The following is a 20,071-nucleotide window of genomic DNA, read 5'->3' as shown; positions in this document are numbered from 1 at the left end:
TATATATATACACAAAAAAAGACTCTAACTAAACACATCCTCTTGATTTGCCTCCTCTTCATTTCCAATCTCCAACTGAGCAAAATTGGTGAAATGTATTGGTCGGTGAACGGCATCGTAGAACGACAACGGAATGTCGACTTTCAAATTGTACAAATCATTTGCATTGAAAATTGCACCCATGAAAAAGTAATTCCAAATCTCATCTTCAGGAACCATGTAAGTTCCAATAACCTTATCGGTCATGATCAACTGACTCTTTTTGGAGAACGATTTTTCAAATCCTTCGGGTGAATCGGACATCATGTCTTGGTTGGATTTACCCCACTGGTATCCTTTCTCAGATAGTTCAAATGCAGAGAGCGTAACTGACCCTGGCGTATACGAGGCTGTCATGTCAATAAACCTAGGATTGTAAACCTCCATCATTCTACTCTGTGTTGTAACATCATTGGAGGTCATATAATCAAAATTCTGTGATTGACTGTGGATCCAACCTAATAACTCCAAACTCTCATCTTTCAAATATCCATCTAACTCGGGCTGCGTTCTGGGAAATTGAATGGAATTGGTGCTTCCTAATTGAGGTACAAACACCAAACACTTGATTTCCTTCACTTCATCGTGTCCCGAGGGAGACTTACCATACAAATAAGCACCCACTTGAATTCTCAAATCTGATACTTGAATGAATTTTTGTAAAATGTTTTTCGGCATAACGTAAGTGAATGAGTCGTCATCAACAAATTCTTCTGAAGTGACATAGATATTCTTTGCTCGTAAATGCAAATTGTTTGCTGCCAATGCACGGTTCCTCCATTCATTACGTGACGAAAATGTCGCTTGTTCGTAATTGGTTGTCGTGACAGTAACAATTTCTTCACCGTGAATGTTTGTCGAGACAGATTTTTGTGCTGTTATTTCTTTATTCTCAACTTGTCCGCCGCTCTTTTCAATTTCAGCGATCTCCTGACGTCTAATAGTAGCTTGTCTCACATCCTGACCCAAAATCAAGTCTCTGATTTCAGACTGGGTCAATGACTGCACATCCAAATTGTACTTTTTGGAATGCTCCTCAAGAATTAAATCTCTCAACCTACTCTCAACTTCGATCCATTGTTCGTCCGTTAAAGACGGCCAAATGTGATGACTTTCTGTGATGACATCGCTGTTTGACCAAATTATTTGCTTGGTGGCGTCTGAATCAAACCCCAAAGCCCTCAATATCAAAATAACCCTTGAAAATGCAGTGTATGGAGAGATTCTCGTAAGCCAATCATCATAAAAGTTGAAAAGCGCCATTTGCGGCTCGTTTGCTTTCAAAACAATGTCCGACAATTTGTCGATTTTCATCGCTGAGGCAAATGGCAAGTGCAATTCGGAAGGACGGATCGAAATGTTTGGAAAATCCAACATATGCACTTCAAGTGGATCCATCATACCCTTTCTTGAAATGATAAGTTGCTTAGGCTGCTCTTCTCTTGGAAGTGACTTTACCAACGCTGTCACTTCTTCGGCCGCTTTCCATTTTGCAAGTTGACTCAACCGTTTTTGGCCCGCCCAAACAGAAGTGTGGATTATCCTCAAATACAATTGACCTGTCTTTGGGTTCAAAATAAAGACACATCCGTTGATTGGCTTTGTTGCAAGATTTCCTTCAAACGTCTTGTGGACTGTAACTCTGTACACGTTGGTATCGTCGATAAATAATTGAGTCTCGTTGTTAAACAATTCGGCGTAGTTGTTTGAATTCAAAAATGCCTCCTGTGGCTGTGCATGATACAACTGTAACCCTTTTCTGATCCTCTCTCTCAAAACGTATAAAGCGGGGTTAGCTTTCATGATCTCTCTCATGGCATTATGAACCAATGGTTTCAATCCTGGGAACCAATTGCCATATACGTCGTACATGTTGTACGCCAAATCTATAGCAATAATTATACCAGTGGGTGAGGGGTATGAGCTTGTACCATCTGTGGTGTAGTCAAGGTACTTTGATCTAGCGTATCTCGAAATGTCATGAGAGTCGTAGTCACCATAACGAAGCTGCACATCAATCCAAAACTTCTTTGCAGGTAACACCATCTCGTCATTCTTATCATTAAGAAGTGATGGCTTGGACACGTTCCATCTATAAGTGCTTGTAAGAACAATATCAGCCGTTGAAGAATTCATTCTGTACGATTTACGTGGATGAATTGCTTGTTTCTCCACATTGTCAATTTGCAAAACTTCCAATTCTTTATCTAGAACCTGACACAAGTCCTGGACAACGCTCTCGTGTATCTTTTGCCAAAGATGGGCACGGAAAATTTGGATCAACGAAATCTTCAAGGTGGGGATTTTACCGTGAAGGAAAATACCAGTCAAATCCAACTGAACCAAGAACCCAACATAAACATTGGCTCTATTGATTGTAGGAGACCACCATAAGGTGAAACGACGATTTGGAATTTGACTCAACCCAGATCTTTGCGCGTTGGTCAACTTTTTAAATTTCAACGAATCTTCAAACCCGGATGCCTTCTCCCAGAACAACCCCTCCCATGAATCAAACCCAGTACCCTTGAACAATGTGTGCTCTAAAATGGTTTCTATACCACCCAAAGCTTGAATCACATCAGTTCTGTAAGCATTGAGGTTCCACAACTTCCCATCGTGATGATTATTTGTCCATGCAAAAGGGTTGAATCGACCAGTGCTGAAATGTTTGAACTCTCTACGAACTCGATGTCCCTTGTCATATGCCAAAGTGTGTCGATCTTTTTGAAATAGGGTACTTATTCTAGGAATTCCCCTGTCCCAGTTGCCTTCCATATCCTCAAATGTCAAGCGTCGGTTCTGCTGAAGAGCCTCTTCTCGTTTAATTGCATATTCTGCCCAAACTCTTTGGGAGTCCAAGAATTCATTTTCCCATGTTGTAACATATCTAAAGATTGTCGGTATCATTTTTTCCTCTTGATGCGACATTCCAGCCTTGAAATGAGTGATTCCGGTATCAGTTTGCTTGGACCACCTCAAATCTGACTCTGGTATAAGGACGTGAGAAGCACTTAGCATCCCCAATCCACCTAATTCCTTTGGAGTGTAAAAGACAGCTGGTGGGAACCGAGTGGGCATTTTCGAATTTAAGCCCATCTTGACTCGGTTCTGTATCTTTGTTTCGCACTTTATCAACACCTCCAATAGCGATGGAGTAGCAATAGCAGCCTCCCTAAAATACGTCACTAGCGCAATCAATGCCGTGTTCCACTTGGCGGCAACTTTTGTAAATGTTGTTGAGCCTGACGACATTAAAATCTGTCTGATCCTATTATGGAAGTTGTCAATAGCCGCTTGGGATACTTGCAAGTAGGCCCTTGCTGTTCGTTCCTTGGACGAGTGATCCACCAAATCCCACACATTCTCTTGCGAAGACGAAGTTTCTTTGGCGCGAATTTTGGGTAATATCCGAACTTCAAACCCGCACATTTCAAACAATAAGTTGGGGTTGTCACGAGAATATACTGAAGAAAATGTGTCCTCCCATTCAATAGTTGTTAGCGATTTCGGGATGCGTGATTTAATTTCCCAAAACACAGCTTTTCCAAGATTCACGTCATGTCTTATCAACCTCATTCTAGCGTCTTTGGGCCAGCAACGATGGTTGTTGTATCCCGCGACATTGGAATGATTCGGGTCGGGGTTTTGTTCCAAAAAATCATCAATCAACTCATCAGCCTCGTCGCTTTCAAAACGGAAAAAAATATGAATCTTGTCCATATAACGAGAATAGAGCCTAATGGGGGAGGCACATTGGGTCGCAACATCTTTAAACTGGAGGAAATTGTTGGGATTATGTGGCGGACCTGCTAGTTCTGTTGCTCTATCCAAACCAAGAATGAGCAAATCAACAATCAACCCATAGTACTGGTAAACAAACGATGAAAATTGAAGACCACGAACAATTCCATATTGATTCACATAGTTCATATCCTTGTATGTGAGATTGACATTATTCTTGGCCGTAATGTAGTCAGCAAGATTAGTATCCATAACCAATCTCAAGAGTCTATTGACCAATGTAAAGTCAATCTTGTCGGCAAACTTTGACAATTTCGTCTCCAACATTACATTTGATTCGCCCTGTGATGTATTCCAAACGTTTTGTAGGTTATTCACCCCTTGACACCATTTGTAAACCATTAGAGGAGGAATCTCGTCGTCCGCAGGTTTGACCCAGTTGGGGAACAATTTCCGCTTATCCGCTTCATACCACAAGTATTGATCCAAATATGCATCGGTGATTTTCTCGATTGGGTCAACTGCGTATGAAGGAGCCAAATGACTATAAAAGTCCATCATGTCCAAACCAACCTCTTTAAAGATCCTCTGTGTGAGTAAATGCTTCTTCACTCGTGCCAAGCATTCATGTGGATTGTCATAAGCTTCTTCAATCAAAGCTAATTCCTCTCTTTGTGCAGAATTCATCTTGGCATTGGCATTGAAGTTTGCTTTCAAATTTTCCAAAGCCAATGTCAACAATTTAGTGTCGTGTTTGTACGATATGGGAGGGAATGGTATGGGGCTGAACTTCCTACTCTCCAACCAGCTGACTGTGGTTTGAAAAACATGTATTGCCTCATCTGGAGAAACAAAGGGTCCATTCTTCCCGAAATCGGCTTGTCTTTCCAGCTCATTCTTAATCCACAACCTAGTCAACCGACCCAAATTCTTTTTGGCGACAGTCTTTTCAACGTGGGTCCCCTTTCTAATACGTTCGCGATTGTAATGCGCAACTGAGATCCAGCCATCAGCTTTAGCCTTGACGTATCTTTCAATGATCTTCTCAATGGGCTCAGGCAATCCTGGCACTTTCCATGGTATGTTAGCTTTCCAACAACGCCAAGCTTCACTCAAGTGCTGGAGTATAGTTTTCGATTTGCTTTGCTTCAATCCTTCCGGGATCATGTCCAATATATCATGCATCACTTGTGCTCTCAATTCCAAATCATAGTATGAATCTACTCTTTGCTTGGTAATTGTTTTCGCAACGTCATTCTGTCTTCGGCCTTCAAATTGTCTTGCTATCAAGTTACCGAGCCACCTCTCCAACAAGGGTATTGTCCCTCTCAAGAAAAATATCCAAACTTTCCATGCCGGTTGCCAAAACCCACATCCGGGACCTTTTCCTATGAGTTTGTTGAATCTTTGGTAAACAATGTGCTTGTAATCCTTACATTGACGAATTTGGTGCATCACTTTATACTTGTACCGATAAATACCCGTCAAATGACCCAAGTGGTTCAAAACGTAGTAGATGCCATCAGCCAATTGATACGCATCAACGTTTCCCAATCGAAACTGTATATGGCAGTCCACTATTATCTTGATGGCTCTTAGTAATTCCCGAATCAAATGGAACGCATTACCAAATCTCGACTTCTTCCTCTCTTTGGTGGTTAACGTTTTAGTTGGTTTCAAATTGAAATTGTAGTCTAGATGCAAGTAGGTTAATCCACGCTTGTGTATCAACAAGTTAAGCATATTGAACCCTTGTCGACAAACTTGTAGCCCCGCCTCCACCCAATCAATGCGTGTTTCTTGGAAATACTTTGTGTTTCGCAAGCTCTTTAATAAATTCACTTTTTTGGTGGCCCTTGCCTTTCTGGTCTTTTTGCTTTTAAGCTCATTCAGGACATAATTTTTCAATAATTTTTGATACGAAACCCTCACCTTGAGTGGACTGCCTCTTGGAGCACGATTTTTGTACCATGATTTTGTTATAGCGACATCTTCTGCTCTCTTGGTTCTACCACTACGTATGTTGAATGGGTATGGTGCAGATAATAAATCAAGCGATGACTTAAGGCTAGGAGGTTCGTAGACGGATGGAGGAATCAGGTTGCATTCTTGTGAAGCAGTGAAAAAAGGTCTTACATCGACGGGGAAATTGTCCACAGTCGTCTGTTTCCTCTCAGTAGCCAGCTTTCTTTTCATCACTGGATTATAGCTTGTATTGAATGTAAACGCTGAAAGTCCATCACTATTTTCGACTGATCCCTCACGACAATTCATATCTGAGTGAATAGGCGCGAGTGCTATTTGCTTGACAAACGAGTTGTATAAGTAGGGGAAGTCAACCTTGTATTCTGTTTGTATTGGATTCCTGATAATGATCCTATCTAGTGAATTAAATTCTGTGAAATCTTCATATTCCGGATTGACGGCACTCTCCTTGAACAATGGTTCAAACTTGGGACCACCAGGTACGGCCACATTTAAGCTCTTCGCTGTAAAGAGCTCTTTTTTATCAAATGAATGGTCAGTATGGGTCAACAAGGGTTTCGATATATTGTACAATTTGTCCATCGTAGCGGCATCAAGGTTCCAAGAGCGATACGAATCCCCATTCACCACATCAGAGTCATCCACTAAAGGCTTTTCATCATAAAACCAATCCTGTAAATCGTCCATCTGTTCAATTTCGCCTGACTTGATAGCTGCTGGCGGTTCCACATCTTCAAAATTTTGTGTCCAATCCAAAAACTGTTCCTCGTCATCCAAAGGTGGGAACCTCATTCGCTTGAAATGTTTTCTATCTCGCTTTTCTCTCCGCATCATGTTCCATGTAGCTGCCCATTGAGCAATGTAGACGGGCTCGATTACTCGAGGAATTTCATTGACAAATGTAATTGCACCTGTTCGATGATACAACACCTTAACTTCTTTTGTTTGTTCCCATGGTTGGGGCATGTTTTCCAACAACTTTAGTAATGCATGTGGTAGATATTTCAATGCCCCCAAGTGTGATCGTTTGTCGGCATTCACATTTCGCAGACTCAAATCAGCATGATCAATCATGATTTTCCTTAAATGTTGCGGTGGCATTTCAGGTTTTGGACCCGCCACACCAGCTCCTATCACTGGTTTTCTTGATGGTTTGTGTCTTGATCCTTGAACCTGGCTCCAGGTTCGCTTCCCATTAGATTCATCTTCCGTGGAATTGAGAATAGATGTTGGAATGGTTACTTTAGGAGATTTCGTACTACTTGGTGGAGGTGGAGGTGGCGGTGGTAGTGGCGATGGTGGTGGTAGCTGCTGCTTCGATATTTGTTTATTTGCAGTTGATGATGGTGGTGGTGGTGGTGGTGGAACAGCCTTTTTAGAAGACCTTTCTGATTTTGGCGACGCTTTCTCTTTGGCCAGTGGTGGTGGAGGTGGTGGTGGTGGTGGTAAAGGTGTCGACACGGGAGAAGATACGTGTTTTCTTTTCGTGGATCCATTCCCATTTGCCAGTGTCCCTGGCCCTTTCTGTGGCGGTGGAGGTGGTGGCGGTAGCTTGCGTCCCATGTGTCACTAATTGATTAGGTTACCTATTAAAACTGTAATTGTGATGCCTCTCAAAAATAACAAAAAAGCTTTGGCGCTACCTCGTGCTCATTGGTAAAAATTTGTGATGTGCATTACAAGACACGACTAGAACCCTCTACTTTAGGTTAGGGTGCTTCACGGTAGATAATGCGGGAAGGAAAGGTTCCATGTATTTTACGGAAACGCCAGTACGGTTGATAGCATAATAATCTCGTATACTACAGACTCTCAAAACTGCACAAGAGAAATTGACTCGTCTTTACGTTCTCTACAGTTCCATCATCGAGCTCCCTGTAATAATTGGATTCACTGCTATCGCAAAACGATTGTACCGTGGGTTAAAGTGTATCTATTCTTGTTACTGACAGATAAGTGCATGCCTGCATGGGTAGCGAGAAGCAAAGACTACCAGGGAATCTGTTCAAAAGAGTGTAGAACTGGGTTCGTATAAAGAAGACTGGGCTTGGATTTTCTCATCAAACCCTTATCCTAAACAGGAGACTGTATGTTGTCATACACTGAGACAGAAGTATGTGGTCTGTACTCATTAGGATGTGGGTATTTCTGTACTGTTGTAATTGTAATTATAATTGCGGAAGGGTAAAAGAGTGAGCGAATTGCGGACGGGAAAATCTGACAATCGGATTCTCAGGGCACACAGTTTTTCCCCAGTGTGATCTTTCCAAGCAAACCCTTATAGGTACCTTCCCATCATACACACACACACACACACACACACACACACACCTGACTCAATAGGGGGTTATATTTCCTAGAAACCTTTTATCAACAGCAACTACCACAACTGGCAAGGACACTAATCTACACATCTATGGCTATGTCTGCCAACGTGACAAACTCCACACTTATAGATCTTGCTACAGATAATGACACTGACTTTTCATTTTTGAAGCTAATAGAGTCAGTGGTCGAGGCCATTTGGGAACAAAGTAGCCTGTCGGAACTCAATAATGATGCGTGGTCAAGATTTGGTGCGATAAGTACTTATTGTTGTTCTGTATACGGCCTCGCCTGTTTGGTGATGGCTTTGATTTTGAATAGGACATTGGTCATGGCCTCCACCAACAGTATTCACAATCAACAAGTGGCCATCAACCGACAACGCCAAATAAGTGGGAATAGGGGATTGATAGATGCCTATAAACGAGCCACGAACTTGAAAAAGGTTAGCATTTTGAGTTTTCGAGTGGGTATAATAATGATCCTACTATACCAGATTTCGAATGTACTCACTGCATTGAAATTAAATCAGTTTTTGGGGTTAACTGAATCATCGAGTATAAAATGGTTTTATAGTCTTATTCCAGCAAGATTCTTCACATATGTACCGGAAAAGTTTGCTGAAACAAAGTATATGAACACACCATCGAGGCAAGTCATGATTGGACCAACCAGTGACATGTATTGGCCAATTTTCTTGACTTTTTGCTGTCTGGCTTTTGTTGAGACTTTTATTGCTTGCATTCAAGGTAGAAAACCATTTACTGAGAGTGGAATCACCATTTTTGAACATTCGTTGGCTTTTCAAGAATTTAGTACCAATTCTGCTTTTTTCTTTAGCAATTCATACAACTACAAGAGACCAACTGAGGTGTTGTTGATTACGTCACTTTTCCTGATTTTGAACCATTTGAATATACACGTGGGAGCAATACTCAATGATAATAAGTATAGGTTGATTCCACTGGCCACGCTTGGATTGGGATATTTGGCTTATTTCATCAGTAGTATATGGAAAAGGAAAGTTTTCCAGTTTCCAATCATTTTGGTCTTGACATTCACACCACAAGTTTTGATTCTATTTGTCATATTTGTTAGTTTGACGATATTAATGACGGCAGTGGCTGTCAATGGGTTTAGATTAGAAGGTTTAAACTATGCAAGTTTTTTTCTGAATCTGAATGGAGGAGAGCAAAGCGAAGACAATGTTGGTGAAAACGAAGTTGATGATGAACAAAATATGAATTCGCTTGAAAATATTAATATCAAGTGGAGTGATGATTTTTACACTGCATTATTGAATTTGGGTGTATTGGCAATAACTCTGGCGGGGAAATCCAGCTACATCAAAGAGTTGAGTCTTGTGACTTTGGATAATGAGACCTGGGTTGAGAGAAGTCTTTGGCAACAGGTGCAACTGGGGCAAACATCTCATACCAATGAAGCTAGTTTCCTAGAGGTAATGAAGCAGAAAAGGAGAAAGGGATATTCAAACTTGATAGATACCCCTACATCTAAGCTCGTTACACACGGTGAGTCGAATGCGGAATCGAATCACGCTTCCCGCGAAAATCCATATCAGTCAAGTAGCATATTCAAGAGACGGTTCTTGTACTTGAGGAGGATTGTGTTTGACTTTGCTCAACTAGTATATGGTGTTGTTGCGAGCTTCATTTTACGAGGAATCCCTGGATTTTTTCTGCTGGTGTTCAAAAGGGGAGGAAGACTGACGAGAAATATGAGACGTGACGGTATCTCAGGTAACGGAAGCCACGGCTCGGATGTACTTTCAAGCAAGCAAATACTTCAGCTAGACAATTACACTGTTGAGCAATTGGAGCAAAATTATGCGGCAATTCTCGCTGGGACGGATTTACCAAACATTGACAACTCTGAGGATTACGTTGGTACTCAAGAAGAGTCAGATTACGAATCAGATGCAGAAGTTATAGATCTTACCACAGATGTCAACAGCAGAAGTATGAGTCGGGTCAATGACTATGCTATTTCGTCGTCACCTTTGCATGAAATATTTGACAGTGAAGGGCTCAAAGAGTTATTTGAGGAGTCAAATGAAACGTCTTTACAACTAATCAGGGAACATTTGAACTATGAAGGAAGATTGACACGGTCAAGATACCACAAGTTGCACCAAAACACTGATTCAAAAACAGATTTTGATTCCAAGGATGAAAGTGAGAAGCTCGTGGAGTTGATTATTGCCAAAAGGAGTGAGAACAAGGAAGGATTAGCCAAGGAAGGTCAAAGGTCTATGGAATGTGTCATATGTCAAACAAATATGAGAGAAATTATCACTTGGCCATGTAAATGTTTTGCCATTTGTGAATCTTGTCGATTGAGCCTTGTGAGTAAAGGGTTTGAAGGGTGTGTGTGTTGCAGAAGGGATGTTGAAGGCGTTTCCAAGATATATCTTCCTTGATTTAGAGTGGACGCGTGGAGGCGTATATATATATATATATGTAGGTATGTACATATATATGTACAGTACTTCGGGATTCAGATTTATTTGAGTAGGTGGTATTTTGTGGTGTAGATTGGGCATGGTGCATGAATGTCGTGAGTAATTAATTTACGACACGACACCGAAGTTGAATTATTTTTATACAACCCACACGACATTGATGTTAAAAGAATAGAGAGCTAAACAGTAAAGAGAGAGACACGCTTATTTTCTCTCACTTCATAAAACTTTTTTTTTTTTTTTTTGCCCGTTTTTCTCCTATTTTTATCAATCGACACTGTAAGTGCAGAAGTAAAGTAGACGACGACGACGAAGAAGAAGAAGAAGAAGAATAGGAGAAAAAAACCAGCTTTAAAACAACACGTACAACTCAATTTGATAGTACCTTTTGCAAACACTCACCTATATTCAACCAATCCATTCATTAAAGTATTCATTGAAGACACATCACAGCTCGCTCACACATACTTGCCATACTAAGTTGACATTTGCATTTACCTTTCATGCATTAGACAAGTCCGTGAATAGACCCCTTCCCTCGATTATACAACCATAATAACTAAAACAATGACGTCGCCGATCTATGCCACCACTACCACCACCACAACCACAACAACTACAACAACTATAATATCAAGCATTCTCTCATCTTCACCTCCACCTCCACCAGCAGCATCTCAAGCGTGGGAAATCATACAACAAACAATAGCCCAAAATGTCTTGTACTTCTTGAACCTATTGGAAGCGTTTCCAGGTGGTCAAATTATCGTAAGGTACATCAAGTCATCTTACCAAAACGATCCAGTGAGATCTCTTTTTGAATATTGCTTATTCATATTTGCATTGACGTATTTCTTCACGTCGAAAAAGAAGGAGAACAAGTCGGAATTTGTCAAGTTTTCCAAACTGGAGATTGATGAACTTTGCGACGAATGGGTGCCTGAACCTTTGGTTGAGGCAATTACTGACTTGGAAGCTTGGAGAATCAGGGCCATCCCAGAAGTCAAAGGGTTCAATGGTTCACATATTGAGCTCGTCAACCCAGACTTTGAGGAAATTTGTCATGACTCGCTGGTTGTCAATCTCGTGAAGCAAGATTTCCTTGATTTGAACAGTAATACAAACATAAAGCAAGCTGCAAAGACGGAAATTGAATTTGCGGGTGTTGGTGCTTGTGGACCCCCAAACTTTTATGGAACCCAAGATGTTCATGTCAGATTGGAGGAGGACTTGGCCAAGTATTTGGGTACTGATCAGGCTATCATTTATGGTCAAGATTTTGTCACTGCCAGTTCTGTTCTTCCTGCTTATTTGAAAAGAGGCGATTTATGCGTTGTTGATAGAAATGTGAACCTTGCTATCCAAAAGGCCTTGATTGTTAGTCGTGTGGATATTGAATGGTATGACCACAATGATATGGAACATTTGGAACAGATTTTGACCCAGTTGAAGCCAATTTTGGATAAACAAAAACCACTCAGGAGGAGATTCATTATCACTGAGGGACTCTTTGCAAATACTGGAGACCTTGCCAATTTACCCAAGATTGTTGAGTTGAAAAATAAGTTCAAGTACAGATTGTTTTTGGATGAATCGTTATCGATTGGAGTTTTGGGAAGTACTGGTAAAGGTTTAACTGAACATTATGGAATTTCAAGAGATGAAGTTTCAATAACCATTGGGTCAATGGCAAATTCTTTTGCCTCATCTGGAGGGTTTTGTGTTGGTGTTGAAGTGATGATTCACCATCAAAGAATCTCATCAAATGCATATGTCTTTAGTGCTTCTTTGCCTCCATATTCGGCCAAAGTTACATCGCAAGCTATCAAAGAAATCAATATTCTTGAACCAAAGACTGGGAAATCAAAGCTCATGACTCAACTTCACCAAAAGACAATTTTCGCCTACGATGCACTTCTATCAGGGTTGAAGGATGTGCCAATGACCATTACCTCTGTGCCACAATCACCCATGATTCATTTGACATTCACTGACGAGTACAGATTGCAATTAAACTTGCCTTTACTCTATGGGAACTCGACATTTGTCACCAAGGGGAAACCAGCCAAGTTCCTGAACCCTTTTGATGAATATTTGAACCTTGAAAGTTTTATGTTGCAAAAGATCATCGACTATGTATTAAAACAGGGCAAAATCTTGTTGACAAGAAGCAAACTTATTTTGGAGCACGAGGATTTACCTGTTTTGCCACCACAGTTACTTGTCAACGTCAATGTTGGTGTTTCAGAAGAAGAGTTGAAAAGGTTGGCTGAAATATTACCAGAGGCAATTGACGCTGTTGTGTCAAGTGTAACTAATGAGGATGAACTTTTTGAGTTGACTAATGAACTCATCAACTATTGATATAGAAATTGTGAGACATTCCCCAAAGTGAAGGGATGTAAGATTGATCGATGGTGGTGTAATGGTGTTTGTTACAGATAAATATAGATAATAGTAGCTTTCTTTAATATTAATTTTAATTTCACATATCTAACAAAAGCAATATTTTTCCAAAAGTAGTTGATTGTTGTGCTTTGAGTCACCACTCACACTTTCATGAGCAAAAGATCTGTCTCTGTGATCAGCCCCTATTCATTGAAGACAAGCTAAACTCTGTGCATCCACAACAAGCCACAGTAGTGTCATCAATATGATAGAACTACAATGCTTTATACGAGACGGCAAACTTGCGTTTTCTCAACCACACAACAGTCAATTAGGATCACACATGACGATAAAACAACCACACTGTGCATCATCAAGACACATTCATGAATAGAGAGAGAGAGAGAGAGAGAGAGAGAGTGTGTGTGTGTGTGTGTGTGTGTGTGTGTGTGTGTGTGTGAGGGGGGGGGTACAAATGTGTGTTGCGGTCGGACATTCTTTCAAACAAACAAGCGGTGGTTAACTTCCACTGTGAAAGTACCGTGGTGCGTTTTTATTCCACATATCCATCCCGCCGCCTACTGTCCCACTTTCCGCTCCCTTCCCTTCCCTTCCCCCTCCCCCCCTTCAAATCGCCCCGCTGTCGGCGTGAAATGTGACGATAGGGCGGAGCAAAACCAGACCACACAGACATTTTTGAATGCACTCAAACTCACTCACACAGACAGACACCTACAAGCAGATACCCACACGGACACACAAACGTGCATGCTACAACACCTGACTTCGACGAAACACTTTACCACATTAGATAATGGTGATGGCTGATTAATAAGTTGTGGCTCTAATCATTTGATGATATTGTTTACTGCTGCAACAATTGAATCTTTACTTGGCGATTCTGTTTACTATAGAGATTGACACACGTGTGTGGATTTTGAATGGCTACGAAATAAACTACCTAAGAGGACTCTTGTGTTGTCTATTACTCATATGCAACAAATTTCATCAAAGTGTCGCCACAGTTTTCTGTTTGGAATTCAGGCTGGTAATGGACCTTTGAATCCACAATTGCACATCCACTGAAGGGGAACAATGTGAATATGAAACACGTTGTGGTAGCATTGACGACGTTGTAGTGTTCAATCTGCTCAATATAAATACACTAGCCATCTCCCTCCGTTTCGCAACATGTTTTCCTACCTTCCTTCTCATCATTACCTCAACTCAAATCAATCCAAATCTACAATGAAGTTCACTGCCGCTTTAATCTCCACTTTCGGTTTAGTCTCTGTTGCTAATTCTAGTTTGATCCAACGTGGTTACGACGATGACGATGGCAAGAATCGCCCTACTCCAACCGACTACCCACCTCATCAACCAAAAGTAACTTCATTCCCCAACAAGTTTGCGTTGGGTGCCAAAGTCGGTGACGACATCTTTATTGCTTTTGAATTGAGCGATGGCCAGATTGAGTATGGTACAAAGAAGTATACTATCCCCTGTGTTACTCCAACTCCAATTGTTGAACCATGTGACACTGCTACTCCAACCACTGTGCCATGTGAAGAGCCAACTCCAGAACCAGTCACATATACTCACCCTCATCCAAGCAAGCCATGGAAACGTGATGGATTCGATTTCGACAATGATGATTCATGGTTGACTTTTGACAACTCCTTGGGATACGATTGGTTTACTTTGAAAAATTCAGTCTTGAGAGATTCCAAGTATAGGATTGGAGAGATTGCTGCTAATCATCAATTCCAATTTGATTCACCAGTTCAGCCTGATGCGTTGTTCAGCTCTGGATTCTCGATTGTCCATGATGACGGATATTGGCTTTTGGCTTTGAATGGCAAGACTGCATTTTGGGATTCTCCAGTGAATGATTATGGTGTTTACAAGGTCTACAATGCTCCAATCAATCCAAAATCAAGACAAATCGAACTTGTCGTTATTGTTCTTGTTTGAGTAAAAAGTTGGTCATTTTTCGCTGAAGAGTTCATTACGTGCGTTGGGTGTGTTGTTTCGTTGGCTGCTCTTGGTCTTTTTTTCTTTTGGCTAGGTCCAGCTTCAGTTCGTCTTTCCTGTTCCCCCCCCCCTAGCACCATCACTTTCTTTTTTTTTTTTTTACACATCTACAAGCAGTGTGGCTTCATCAATGCCTGGCTTTTCTATTACAGAGAAAAGAAAAAAAGTTTCAAGTTCGAATATCGTTTCTTATCCTTTTCGGTTCTTATTTATTATTTCGTGAATTGTTTAGCTATATTATTGAATATACATACAACGCACTAACAAAAGTGACCAATGTAAAAAAATGCCATTCTTTTTGGTTTACTTACCAGTGTTTTACGGAAATTATATGGGGTTCAATAGCAAGCAAAAGCTTCTTCAATTCCAGTCTTGATACGTTATCCTTCAACAACAACAATTCCAATGGACTTTCACCATTCATGTACTTCAACAACTTGTAGAAAATGGCGGTCAACTCGGCATTCAATTTACACTCCTCAAATATGATTTCATTGATCCATTTGCGTTCTAATGTGGATGCTCTTCCTGGGTCGAGGATTACGGTATCTTCGTCTTCAAGTAGCGTGACCGTGGAGGATGATTTGTTCAAGTGGTATTTCAATGAATCGAGATTGGATTTGTTCAATTTGGATCCGCTTGTACCTTCGATATCCGATTTGGACGCCGTGTTGGCACTGACGGCTGTGTTAGTGGAAGTTGTCACAGCATCACCTGCTGCTGCTGCTGCTGCTGCTGCTGCTGTATCAGAGGTGGCGGTGGCGGTTTTAGCATTGGAGTTGGAATTGTCTGCGCTTGCCACCTGTTTTGACGAATTATCAGTGCTTTTCGTAACCTTTTCATCAGCAACATATTTGCTAGTTTTCCGTCTGGTTAAATTCTCATTCTCAGTATCCTCCTCCACTTTGATTTTGATCTTGCGAGAAATCTTCAACCATATGAATGTCAATTGTTGAGTAGCGTATCCAAATCGATTCAACCATGCCAATGCCCGTATATAACTATCTCGATGATCGCGACTTGGAATTATCGCCGCGAATTGCTGTGGTTTTCGCGATTTGGGCGATAACAATTTCAAGAAATGTGGTAATGATGGCAATGTGGGGAATTTCTTATTGAATTCGAATATATCTTCATAGAGTCTTGTTGTTAATGGAGCCATGGGTGAAATGATGTATACTGAGCGGCTAGATAATGGTTGGATGATTCGTGCTTTTCGCCAATATATCAAATGGAATGCAAATGATTTGATTTGCCGAAGATCAAATTGAGGATGGCGGGTGGATAATTTGAGTAATGACTCAGTCGGTTCGATTGAGCGAATAAAATTGGAAAGAATAGAATCGTGTGAAGTTTGTACATCTCTGATTATATTTTCGGGCTCATCGAGAAGTAATAGTGCATAGTATATTACTACTTCATCTGAATCATCATCTTCTTGTAACGGTTTGAATGCTTCATTCTTTTGTCCAAATCGAGACGATTCGCCAACATTGATCAATCCAAGATTGCTTAAAGTATTGACAGTTGATGATAAATACGATCCAGGAATGCAGGGTACAGATATATCAGGTAGCGAATGGAATTCAGTCTTGACTGGTATTTGAAAAGATTTCAATTTCCCATTGATTGTCAAATTGGCAACTTTTGATGAACTAATGGCAACAAAACAATCACGAATCAATTTGCACAAGGATGACATATCTGCCAAACTGTTTTCATCTTTGATTTCCTCTCGCAATGCAACAATTTGTTTTACTTCTTGTCCAATATAGTCATGCTTCAATTGAGCACGCCGGAGAATCAATGACAATTTCGAAATGACATGATGAAACATTTCATCAATTCGATAATTGAATTCCATAGCAGGTGGGTTCATGATGAACACCAAATGAAACATGTTTAAATTACTTTTCAAATCACCATTTTCAGTTTCAGGCTCGTTATAATTGGCCAACTCGTGAGTGTCGGCGTGAGGATCAACGGGTCTACTATTTGACCGTGACCTGCCACTCTTTTTCTGTTGAGCCTGTTTACCATTTGGTCTAGGCCTCTTTTTCCATCCTCCATCTATACTATTGTGTATTGGTAATCCCAAGAAAGTTTTCCCCTCAATTGTCATTTCAAACCTGGCATTGCACATTGCAGTGGGTGGGGCCAACATTTCACACAAGTACGAAGGATCTATACCCATAATGTCGTCATTGATAGTGACGTAGCTGTTTGGAACGTTTGAATTTGATGTTGAACTATGTTGGCTATGTTGGCTATAAGCAATGCTTGTTTTTGAACCAATTTGTTTCAAATTGGCTCCGCCATCCACAACTCTCGTGTGCAGATTATCTGACCTCTTCTGATCTGTCTTTGACCAAAGCCGCTGCTTCCTCCTCTCATCCTGCAAATCCAAAAATCTCTTGAGGTCCAATTTAGTGCCCATATAGTAGTTTAAATCATCAACATCCCATACTTTTGCATCAATTCCATACAAACTTCGATCATCATCGCCAATATCACCAACCAAATGGTCAATGTTTTCATCCTCAGCATCGTCTTCGTCATCTCTATATTCGTATAGCTCATCGTCTTCGTCGTAGTACTCGGCAACATCCTGTTTCTCGTTGTCGCCAGACTTGTTTATACTGTCATTTGTTGTTTGATGATCTTTGTCCTGACGTTTGGGTCCTGTGTTGTGCTTGCCTCCTCGGCTTGAACTTAAGTTTGTTGGGTACTTATAAGCCAATTGAGGTCCACTGTGCGTTGATATCACTAGGAGGATACCTAGTAGACTAGGGTTGGGAAGGTTAAGGCTCATAAAGGGTTGCAGGGTGATGTGTAAGTTGTTTAAGGTGAGTTCAGATGTTTTTTTTGGTAGCTCAGAGTTTTAGGAGAGTCTACACCATAAATAACAAACACTATACAGGAGTCAGAACTGAATCTTTACTTGAACAGCAGCATCTGGAACTTCTACGGGGATGCCTATATCTAAATCTGAATTTGCAGTCAATTTGCATACAAAGTATTCTATAACCAAAACTTGATCTACTAAGCACTTTTATCTCCTCTTTACATCTTGTGCTTTCTCTCCTTGTTTGCCAATTGAGCAAATCTCATTTGTGGAACACCTTCGATCCACTTGTTGAAACCGGCAACAACTTCTTGTGAGTTGGCATAATTGATTTCTGGATCTCTTCCAATCTTCATCAACTTCTTGATTCCAAAGATTGAATCTTCATGTAAAGATTCGACTGAGTCTTGAATCAATTGCTCAACAGTCTTGTTGAAATCTTCGGTGCTCTTGTTCTCCCCAGTGAAGTGCTTGTTGACTAACCCATTTTGGTTGCAATCTTCACCAGAAATCTTCTTGGCCAACAACAAGGCTTCTGAAGCTTTTGACCAACCCAATCTTCTGGCTACGGTGATTGCAGTAGCACCCTCGGTGACCAATCCCAAGTTAGCAAATGGAGTCAAGATGTAAAATTTCTTCAAGTCGTTGACATAAATCAAATCACACAACAAAAGTAAAGCAGCTGATAATCCAATAACAGGACCGTTAGCAGCAGCAACCAAGATCTTGGAGTGGTCATTGAAAACATTAGTCAACCAGGTGTTTCTAGCAACAAAAGAAGCCAACCAATGTTCATGACTGAAGAGCACAGCAGGATCTTGTTGAATAGTTTTCTTGTCAGAGAAATCAGCACCGGCACTGAAGAATCTACCAGTGGATTGAATAATGGTGGCAACAGTCTCTTCTTCTTTGTCGGCTCTTTCGACAAACTTACCCAATTGCAAGTATTGTTCTCTACCTAAGGCATTCAATTTGTCAGGAATGTTGAAAGTGATGATGGCAACTTTGCCTTTAACTTCGTACGAAACACCATCTATTTCTTCTGCCATTTTTGGGGGTGGAGGGGGGGGTAGTGATTTAGTATGTGGAAACTGAGTTGTAGTCTGTTGAAACAGGACGAAAAGAAGAAGAAGAAAAAGAAGAAGAAGAAGAAGAAGAAGAAGAGGTGGAAAATAGACGGGAAAACTTTTTTGTCTTTGGTGGGGTTCTCCGCCTCTGTGGATGTGTTTTCTCTCTCTCCATCAATATTTTTCTTCTCCTCCCCCTCACCTCCACACTTCTTTCTTCCGCCCGAGACTGATGCGCACTAATCTGCTGTCGTGCGGGAATGTAGAAAGATTAGTTTGTTCTTATTCTCATTAACCGAGGAATTTGCATAACAAAACAAAAACAAAATTGCAAAAAATTATCATACTCAAATTGAACGGAGTTATAACAGGGCTCCGAAAATAATATCCCCAAAGCAGAGAACACCAGGTACCTCGCTCAACAGGGAGTAGCAGAGAACAAGTACTTACTTGAACCAGTTGCTGTTTGGTGGGTTGATTTTTCTGTAGCAACCCTCCGTCACGAAACGGTGACGGTTATAGCCAAGACAGAAGTGCGAAGATTGTAAATAACTATCTATACGTAAAGCAAATCAAAACAGACTTGTATGTTTCGTCATTTACATTCTTTCTATGATTCACCAGGGTGAAGTTTCGTTGCTGAAATCAACTCCGCCGTTGTTCTTTTGCAACTTTTCAATATATTTCATGCCAAAAAAAAAAAAATTAAACAGGTCGCATAAGTTGCAACGCCTAAAAAGACATTTTTTTTTTCAACTCAGAAGTGATTATGAACCATACCGAGAAAGTTTTGAGTGACAGAATCATGTTCAAAGCCAAGTTAGATTGTTTTATAATGCGAGTTCATCTTCCAAAATGAGCGCTAGATAAAAAACCATCAAATTTTTTTGACAGAAAATCGGGCGAATGGTCTAGTGGTATGATTCTTCGTTTGGGTATTCTCAAGCCTGAGCAATAAATTTCGAAGAGGCCCTGGGTTCGATTCCCAGTTCGCCCCGTTCTTTTTTTTCTTTTTATTTTCCTGTATTCCAGTTCTTTTTGTTGTTGCATGGTGATATCGACCAATGTTTTTCTTGATTTTGCTGTACAGTGTAAAGAGAAAGAGTGAGATAGAGTAAGTCAATTGAATTAGCATCCAATTTGCTAAATAAAGTTGTGTGA

The 20,071-nt window shown here is 40.6% G+C and overlaps 6 protein-coding genes across 6 annotated transcripts; 3 read left to right on the top strand and 3 right to left on the bottom strand. All coding sequences in view use genetic code 12, as the record gives it.

The window, feature by feature from the left end:
- Nucleotides 1–24: 24 nt before the first annotated feature.
- On the bottom strand, nucleotides 25–7,332 carry PRP8 (U4/U6-U5 snRNP complex subunit; the record flags this gene model as incomplete). The annotated part of the gene is made up of 1 exon (XM_051750246.1): nucleotides 25–7,332. One exon carries the CDS (start codon nucleotides 7,330–7,332, stop codon nucleotides 25–27), a length of 7,308 nt encoding a protein of 2,435 aa, XP_051610411.1.
- Nucleotides 7,333–8,191: 859 nt separating this feature from the next.
- On the top strand, nucleotides 8,192–10,534 carry KGF57_001076 (putative ubiquitin-protein ligase; the record flags this gene model as incomplete). The annotated part of the gene is made up of 1 exon (XM_051750245.1): nucleotides 8,192–10,534. The coding sequence occupies one exon, from the start codon at nucleotides 8,192–8,194 to the stop codon at nucleotides 10,532–10,534; it is 2,343 nt and encodes a 780-aa protein (XP_051610410.1).
- Nucleotides 10,535–11,143: 609 nt separating this feature from the next.
- On the top strand, nucleotides 11,144–12,940 carry KGF57_001075 (serine C-palmitoyltransferase; the record flags this gene model as incomplete). The annotated part of the gene is made up of 1 exon (XM_051750244.1): nucleotides 11,144–12,940. The coding sequence occupies one exon, from the start codon at nucleotides 11,144–11,146 to the stop codon at nucleotides 12,938–12,940; it is 1,797 nt and encodes a 598-aa protein (XP_051610409.1).
- Nucleotides 12,941–14,212: 1,272 nt separating this feature from the next.
- KGF57_001074 (uncharacterized protein) lies at nucleotides 14,213–14,938 on the top strand (the record flags this gene model as incomplete). The annotated part of the gene is made up of 1 exon (XM_051750243.1): nucleotides 14,213–14,938. One exon carries the CDS (start codon nucleotides 14,213–14,215, stop codon nucleotides 14,936–14,938), a length of 726 nt encoding a protein of 241 aa, XP_051610408.1.
- A 367-nt stretch (nucleotides 14,939–15,305) lies between these two features.
- KGF57_001073 (uncharacterized protein) lies at nucleotides 15,306–17,810 on the bottom strand (the record flags this gene model as incomplete). Its single annotated transcript, XM_051750242.1, has 1 exon — nucleotides 15,306–17,810. One exon carries the CDS (start codon nucleotides 17,808–17,810, stop codon nucleotides 15,306–15,308), a length of 2,505 nt encoding a protein of 834 aa, XP_051610407.1.
- Nucleotides 17,811–18,061: 251 nt separating this feature from the next.
- On the bottom strand, nucleotides 18,062–18,892 carry ECI1 (dodecenoyl-CoA isomerase; the record flags this gene model as incomplete). The annotated part of the gene is made up of 1 exon (XM_051750241.1): nucleotides 18,062–18,892. One exon carries the CDS (start codon nucleotides 18,890–18,892, stop codon nucleotides 18,062–18,064), a length of 831 nt encoding a protein of 276 aa, XP_051610406.1.
- Between the last annotated feature and the right edge of the window lie 1,179 nt (nucleotides 18,893–20,071).

The sequence above is a fragment of the Candida theae genome (assembly GCF_024610275.1).
Source record: "Candida theae strain CBS 12239 chromosome Unknown scaffold31, whole genome shotgun sequence".
Lineage (NCBI taxonomy): Eukaryota > Fungi > Ascomycota > Pichiomycetes > Serinales > Debaryomycetaceae > Lodderomyces > Lodderomyces theae.
Note: the sequence above shows the minus strand (reverse complement) of the source record. Positions and strands in the feature narration are given on the sequence as shown.